The 8,051-nt window shown below is 34.6% G+C and overlaps 1 protein-coding gene across 1 annotated transcript; it reads right to left on the bottom strand.

The window, feature by feature from the left end:
* Positions 1-591: 591 nt before the first annotated feature.
* LOC137406840 (CD109 antigen-like) lies at positions 592-4,442 on the bottom strand. The gene is made up of 7 exons (XM_068093449.1): positions 4,266-4,442; positions 3,792-3,862; positions 3,413-3,541; positions 2,506-2,630; positions 2,285-2,420; positions 2,006-2,120; positions 592-734 (listed from the first exon to the last, which is right to left on the bottom strand). Exons 1-7 carry the CDS (start codon positions 4,438-4,440, stop codon positions 592-594), a joined length of 894 nt encoding a protein of 297 aa, XP_067949550.1. The 5' UTR covers positions 4,441-4,442.
* Between the last annotated feature and the right edge of the window lie 3,609 nt (positions 4,443-8,051).

Here is an 8,051-nt window from a genome sequence, read left to right as displayed (position 1 = left end):
ACGTACAAAATAATTACAAAATGAACTTACACAAAATTTCAGCAGATTCTATCAAAAAGTATTAGTATGTTTTAATTATTTGCGATTGTTTTGGATGTCTGACTGCCAGGATGTCGCAAAATTAAAATTGACCAAAACTTGATCACAGTTAAAACTTTCATATCAAGCAACAATGCGATTATGAGGTCTATAGTTGCAAAGAGACTGACAAATTAGAGACACATATTTCTGCAACTTGAACGCAATAACCGATATCAACTATAGCAATGATAGCAACTAGTGATGTCATTTCGCCAAGTAATTTTCTTCTGAGTGTTTGAAGCTTGATAAAACTTTGTCTACATTAATCATGAAACATCCTGGCAATCAGATCACCTCAAGCGTTAACAACAATCGCAAATAATAGTAAAATGCCAAAAATTTCTGATAAAATCTACTAAAACTTCGTTAAAGTTCATCGACTAAGACCTATTAACATGAAAATCTTTTCCTTGAAAGTCAGTTGTTTTGCTGTTTCATAGAAGCAAGGAATATGTAAATGGTATAATAATGAGTCAACTCACTACTAAACTGGATGTACCAGCAACTAGCTTACAAAGAGGGTATAAATATAAGACTTACAAATCCAGTGTAGGGGAAGCCAGGTTTGAAGGTAGCAGGAGATGCTGAAAGGAACTCAATTCGCTCAGAGTAGCTTAAAACCTTCACGGTCTCTTTCTGATTCCTCGTTATTCCTATAAAAACAGGGAGCATTGGGTCTTTATACAGCTAGCAATATATACATCACTTTATACAACTACTAGTATACAAATCACTTTATACAACTACTAATATATACACCTCTTTATACAACTACTAATATATACACATCTTTATACAACTACTAATATATACACCTCTTTATACAACTACTAATATATACACCTCTTTATACAACTACTAATATATACACCTCTTTATACAATTACTAATATATACACCTCTTTATACAACTGCTAATATATACACCTCTTTATACAACTACTAATATATACACCTCTTTATACAACTACTGATATATACACCTCTTTGTACAACTACTGATATATACACCTCTTTATACAACTACTAATATATACACCTCTTTATACAACTACTAATATATACACATCTTTATACAACTACTAATATATACACCTCTTTATACAACTACTAATATATACACCTCTTTATACAACTACTAATATATACACCTCTTTATACAATTACTAATATATACACCTCTTTATACAACTGCTAATATATGCACCTCTTTATACAACTACTAATATATACACCTCTTTATACAACTACTAATATATACACCTCTTTGATACAACTACTGATATATACACCTCTTTGTACAACTACTAATATATACACCTCTTTATACAACTACTAAGATATACACCTCTTTATACAACTACTAATATATACACCTCTTTATACAACTACTAAGATATACACCTCTTTATACAACTACTAGTATATACACCTCTTTATACAACTACTCATATATAAACCTCTTTTTACAGCTTTTAATATGTACATGCCTCTAGGAAACTACAGTTTTATATATGCCTTTAAATAACTGCTGTTATGCACGAGTCTACATAAAACTACCGATATATTCATGCAATTATAATGACTATCAAGATATACGCGCTTTTATACAATTGTACGGATCTCAGCATAACCAAAGATTTAAATGTGCTATAGTAGTGCTATAGTAGTGCTATAGTAGTGCTATATAAATGTGCTATAGTAGTGCTATATAAATGTGCTATATCAATGTGCTATAGTAGTGCTATAGTAGTGCTATAGTAGTGCTATATAAATGTGCTATAGTAGTGCTATAGTAGTGCTATAGTAGTGCTATAGTAGTGCTATAGTAGTGCTATATAATTGTGCTATAGTAGTGCTATATAAATGTGCTATATAAATGTGCTATAGTAGTGCTATAGTAGTGCTATAGTAGTGCTATTACCTGTGAGCGTTTCAGTTACATTAACTGAAATTTCTAATTCATCTCCATTTGCAAGTCGTGATATTCTTGTCAGCTGACCTCTGCTGAGTCTCACCTCAACTTTACCATCAACCAGCTACAAATATCAAATATCAGCTGCAAATGTATAAAGGTCAAAGGTTAAACCTAGTGTGGGGTTATCAACTAACTAAATGATAATTGGCATATCCACGGGTTACAGAGTCAAATCAATAAGTGTTAAATTTTGCGTTGAATGACAAAAGGATTTTGCTGACTTACTGGAAGGCTGCCGAGTTCAAGAGTTCTATCTAGATAGAAATATCTTCTCAATCTGTAGTCATATGTAGATATCGCACCATTCTTATTGGTTATTGATACTGTAGCCATTCCATCCACACCGTTTCCAAATGTGTACCTGTACCAAATGGACAAATCATGATCTATTTTGTAGTAAGCTCAGAGTCTACTGGTCTGTAGATCATGACTAGAATAATACTTACTTTGTTTTTATCGTGACCATCAGTTGTGAATCTCTAACCAAAATATAAGTCGGGGCATCAAGAGTCACCTCAAACTTTGGTAAGACGTATTTAGCGATGGATATTGTTTTTTCTTCAACTTCTCCCTAAGCATAATTACCAACTATTATTAAACAATGTAATGTTACATTACCTGAGGATGTTATATGACCACTTCACATTTAAGAGGTATTTGATAGTGATGATTTACTGCCTTAATTAAGCTAGAAACCACTCCAAGCCTTATAGTATCATTAAATGCAAAATTTTCTAACAATTATTATATAGTGAGTTACTAATAAGCATCAAGTGAAAATTAATTCTTTCTACGAAAATGTGTATACAACTGATCTTGATGAGAATGAAATGATAGCCTAAATATTTGCTTATTGTATTCCAACTAATTAATTCTGTGAGTTCTATCGCAATTTGAACAATTCCTGTAATAATTAGTGGCACTGAAAAGGGCCATTCATGGTGTAAAGTAGGTAGTGATCAGGTATTGAAGATATAACATGACAACACAACTCCATCACCTCATCTATAAAATGAGATTGAATGGCTTTTACTATATCTTGCTAGAATATACGTATATTATATATTAGTATTATTACATTTAATTAATATATAATTTATTATTATATTTAATTTATTGTTATATAGGGTAAGCAGAAATTTCTGCATCTAGTGACATGCAATATGTGATAGCTAAATGGATTAACATGGCTCCAGCTAGGATGTAAAGATGAACAGAGATTTGAATTATTAGTTGGTCTCATAATTTCTGACAGCGTTATTTGGTTGAGCTACAACAACAAAGTTTCTCATATGTTCTGGAGAAAGAAATAAAATAGATACTGACAGAGCAGACAACTACTAAAGCAAAAACCTGATCAGTTGTCGCTTTAATAGTCCAGTCTCCCAAAACGGGTTGATCAGACAACTCCAAATTGAGAGTGAGCGTGCCACTTTCCAGCTCCACAGCCCTCCACCGTTTGATCTTGTTGCCCTCAGCATCCTAGTATGTATAGACATATGGGTCATTTGGCGCAAAGAAACTCATTCTGGATATATTATAGCTCTATGTACGATTTCAGTTACGAATATTGTGTAAAAACTGAACCCTGACAGAACAAAAATATGTGTGCTGTATGCAGACACATGCATATCCACATATCAACAGGCTGCTTAGTAACAAGTTGATGAATAGAACACGAATCAATATGACAAGGCTCTCATCTGTTGCGTATGAATTATACATAACTCACCTTTATCTGAACGTCACAGGAACCTCTGTGGGGCATCATGTTGGAGTCCACCACGATCACCCTGAAGTTCACTGTAAATATAAAGTTGATATAATTTCAGAGCCAAATTTTGTCATGCTTCTCCAAAGAAAACTCACAAATTGATTATAAGCCATGAGAAAGTCATCTGGGCTTTATGAGTAGTCTACCAACTTAGAGTTAATGTAGTCCAGAAGAATTTGTGGTCTTATTAAGTTCATAATGCACCAATGAATCTTGTATGACTCGAACCATCAACCTTCCGATAGTAAGTCAGCGTCTAACCGGTGAACCGCGAGTACTTCTTGGTCATGCTGCTCAATTCCAGTAAAGCATAAGCTAGGATCTCACATTGACAGGAGGTCAATATAAAGGAGTCCTCCTCAAGGAGAATAAAAAGCCATTTAAGCAAGAGGCACAAGGCTAGGAAAGTTAAAAATAGCATAAAGCACATACCAGTTTGAGAAGGTTTGTACATGGCTTTGTCTGTCTGTATAAATATGGAGTGAGCCTTTGATTCTACATTAATTTCTGTTGAACTGTTATAAAACTGTCCATTTCTATCCGTAAAGGAAACAGAAAGAGTTGCCGAACTCGGCCTCAGGTCAGTAGGGACATTCAAAGGGCGCATGAAGACTCGACCTAAAGATAAGAATACACCATCTGTAGCATTTGAAAGATTTCTCCTAGCTATAAATTAATATTTTGTGTATAAATAATGTTTTATTATAAGTTATATCTCGTCAAATGTGATAAATAACATCTTATTTAAATCGTAGATGTATTTACCTCCATTAAATGCAGATTTCGATGAGAATTTCTCAACTCCATCTTGGTAGATGGAGGTAGTAACTGAAGTGAAAGATGGAGCATTTCTAGTGTTGTAGTGTATGCTAGTCGCGAGTCCAGGTCGTAAGGTTTTAGGCGCCAAAACCACAAATGTCTCATCTGCTGACAAGCAGGAAACGGAAAGAAGCAGCACCAACTTGGGCACAATTCCTGAAATAATAAAAACGGAATTCATCACACGACTGCAGAAGTCTAACAAGAATGTGGCTTGTGCGAAAGATAGTTTCTGGTTTGCGACAGCATCTTTTATTTACTGTGGCTTGTCAACCTTTTACATATATGACAAACATCGTTTTTCTATTTGTGATACCAGCCTACAGCTTCAACCATCGTATGTTTCAGTTTATGAACTTTCTGTTACTCCCAACTTTTAAAACACATTTTTTTCAACTCCCTCAATAATTCCTGATTTATGTCTTTTTATTATACTCTTTATGTCATTTATTATATAATGCTATACACTCTATATTGTGAAAATGAAATAATTTAACCAAATGTAATACAATCACACGCATGCAAAGATTTTCACAATCGCCAATTATTTAGGCTCTGGCTAATGCATAGGTAATTTTTTAAGTTCTTAGATAAAAGTAATGTTATAGCGGTATACAGTATAAACACAGCAGTAACATTATTTCACTACAGTAAACCCCAGTATCCTAGTAATAGCAGAAGGAGCTCTCTATGTAGGTGTCACATGGTGACAGGTGTCACATGGTGACAGGTGTCACATGATGACAGACGCATCACACTGATTTCCCAGCCAAACAAAAGCAGATAGACTCTATTTTAAACTTACCCATCCTGATTCTCAATATGAACTGCTGACCAGCCGCTGCGCTGTCTTTTTATATACTCTGAGCAAGTCAGCGCTGCCTTATAAGGTGATTCAATTTGATTGGTCAATGGGTATAGCTTTTTAGACCGAGTTCATAAATGCTCTAGTGACCTGCAGAGACCCGCATGTAGAATTTCTCTACATAAACATTTATCAATAATAGAAAACCAGACTCGATTTCTCAAGTATCTTATTATTAAACTTGTCAAAGTTAAACTGCTTGTCAATATCATCAGGTATATCAAACCAAACCTTCAAAATTGTTTTCCAGTCAAACAGCCCATGGATATCTACTTCTATGTTTGAAGTTGTGTCACTTGTGAGTTTTCTATCAGTTAAATATAGCCAACACTTGGGCTACGATACACTTCTCAGCTATTTACCGTATTTACATTTTATACATTAGCAGAACTTCTATGGAAATTTTGTGCTTCTAATTACCAAAATCGTTGGTCAGAAATTGGTGCATTCAGTTTTTGAAATTTTTTTATTTGTATTTCAATAAAACTAGTACCCTAGTAGTCCAGTGCCCCTTGAGAGATAGTTATTTCGTGCATCAATGAAGCACATCAAATAGGTCTCTACAAAGCTATTCTGAAATGATGGTCAACTGGTAGTCAATTAGTTTGCTAAAGTGTCAGTTTAACCACCGACAGCACCAACCAAACATGATACAATATTTTCTGCCTCTAATTGTGGCTTCAAACAGACCAGCGGATACAACAGCTCTCATTATAGCAAAGGCGACCATTGGCTTATTTGGTTTCGCACCAACTTATGATTTTTCTATCGCATATTTGCTGTCGTCCACTCACAGTTGAATATTTTGGGTTCATGGTTGACTAGCTACTCACAAAGACAACTGCTAGTGTGAATGTTATGGGAAAATTTTTATAGCAATAAAAAAGTGTCTGCTTTTACTTCTATCATTTGAGAATGAATACCTTAAGATTTCATTAGTTCTCTTAAGATATAAACCTATCGCTATGATCGACGCAATAACAAGTTCATTAAAAGAAAATATGAACTGGAAGATAGCCTAAGCTTCCCCTGCTATTATTATCAGAAATCATGCTACAGAAATGGCGGTTTCAAGAGTTTTCCGAGTTCTTATCTCAATCGTCTTTTTAAAATATTTGGCAAAATTTTCCTCATCACAGACTAGTTGTTGACTCAAACTGCAGTTACAGTAAACATAACTTTTGTCAATATTGTATAAACCATTTCTATACCAATTTGGCAGTATCATCCATTTTAGCTAGCTCTTTGTGTCAATAGCTGCCCTGGGCTAACAGCGTCATCTCTCAACCTGGCACTACCTGTTAGAAATTAACAGCTGGTATGTAAAAATCCTATGCTGTATGTGGGACCTAAACGACGTAGCTCGATAATTAGTGATCTGCTTTGACTGTAGGCTATAGTTTCCTCATTCTGAGGCTAGCTCTAATAGCCACAGTGGCTTCGATTCCTTCAAACAAGGAAATATGATTCGCTGACAGTCAAAAGCTAAAGATGCTGCCTTTGAGCAAATGAGCAAAACTATTGTTAAGGGATACAGAAGCTGCCAGGATAGCTCATAATGATGTTTCATAAGGATTCCTCTATAAGATACCTAAATGGTGCATATGACAACCATAGCTTTGTGATAAATATATTTATACATTATCTTTAAATTAATTTAAAAAATATATACTAGAAATTCCCCTGTCATACAGCCCACGACCAAAGTGATAATGGAAAAAAGAAAGGGTACTGCTGGTTGAGAAATGCAATATTAGCAGTCAAATGGCACGGCAGTGCAATAGGAGAACTGCAATGGTAGCTGCAATGGTAGCTGTAATGTACTGGGTGTTATTATGTACAACAAACAGCAATAATGAAAGGAAAAGATTATATGTATGTTTATATTTCTCCCCTGCAATAGGAGAAATGCAATATTAGAAGTAAAATGGCAAGCTGCTGTGTAATATACACAGGCTCGGGGGGGGGGGGGGGGTATAGGGGGGGTATAGGGGGGGGGGTAGGGGGGGGGGAGGGGGGGGTAGGGGGGGGAGGGGGCTGTATATCATTGGTCATAGCAACCATTAACCAATTCAAGAAGTTGTGATATTCATCTAGATTTCTGTATTTATCTCTAAAAATTATGCTGAATTTAAAAATCTAAATAGATTTTAGCTGGTTGACATAGAAATAGGTGTATATCTATAAGAAAATGTAGGCCTGTTACTTAATTTTGCAGATATTAAAAACGGCTTGGCAGTACCGCGATATTGGGCACAGTCGCAGTATCATCAACAAAATCTTTAGAAAAATAATAACAGTAACATATTGCACACCATCGGTCGCTATACATTTCGATCTTGTAAATTCGAATGATTATTCTTGTGACTAAATCTTATAATAATTTTATAAAATCGAATAATTATTCTTACAATTAAATGTTGTAATAATCTTATAAGAATCGTTAAAAAAACATCATCGTCATTTCCTTTACTTTCACTGTTTTGAACATCAGTTGGAATACCAAAGTACTCATTATAAGTGTCCAAAATGTC

Source organism: Watersipora subatra, chromosome 10 (genome assembly GCF_963576615.1).
Source record: "Watersipora subatra chromosome 10, tzWatSuba1.1, whole genome shotgun sequence".
NCBI lineage: Eukaryota > Metazoa > Bryozoa > Gymnolaemata > Cheilostomatida > Watersiporidae > Watersipora > Watersipora subatra.
Note: the sequence above shows the minus strand (reverse complement) of the source record. Positions and strands in the feature narration are given on the sequence as shown.

Coding starts and splice junctions, on each gene's coding strand:
- LOC137406840 (XM_068093449.1), bottom strand. CDS start 4,440: ATGCGCCCTTTGAATGTCCCTACTGACCTGAGGCCGAGTTCGGCAACT. Junction 3,542..3,791: donor CCTGTGACGTTCAGATAAAG/GTGAGTTATGTA, acceptor TATACATACTAG/GATGCTGAGGGCAACAAGAT. Junction 2,631..3,412: donor TTAAAGCGACAACTGATCAG/GTTTTTGCTTTA, acceptor AATTATGCTTAG/GGAGAAGTTGAAGAAAAAAC.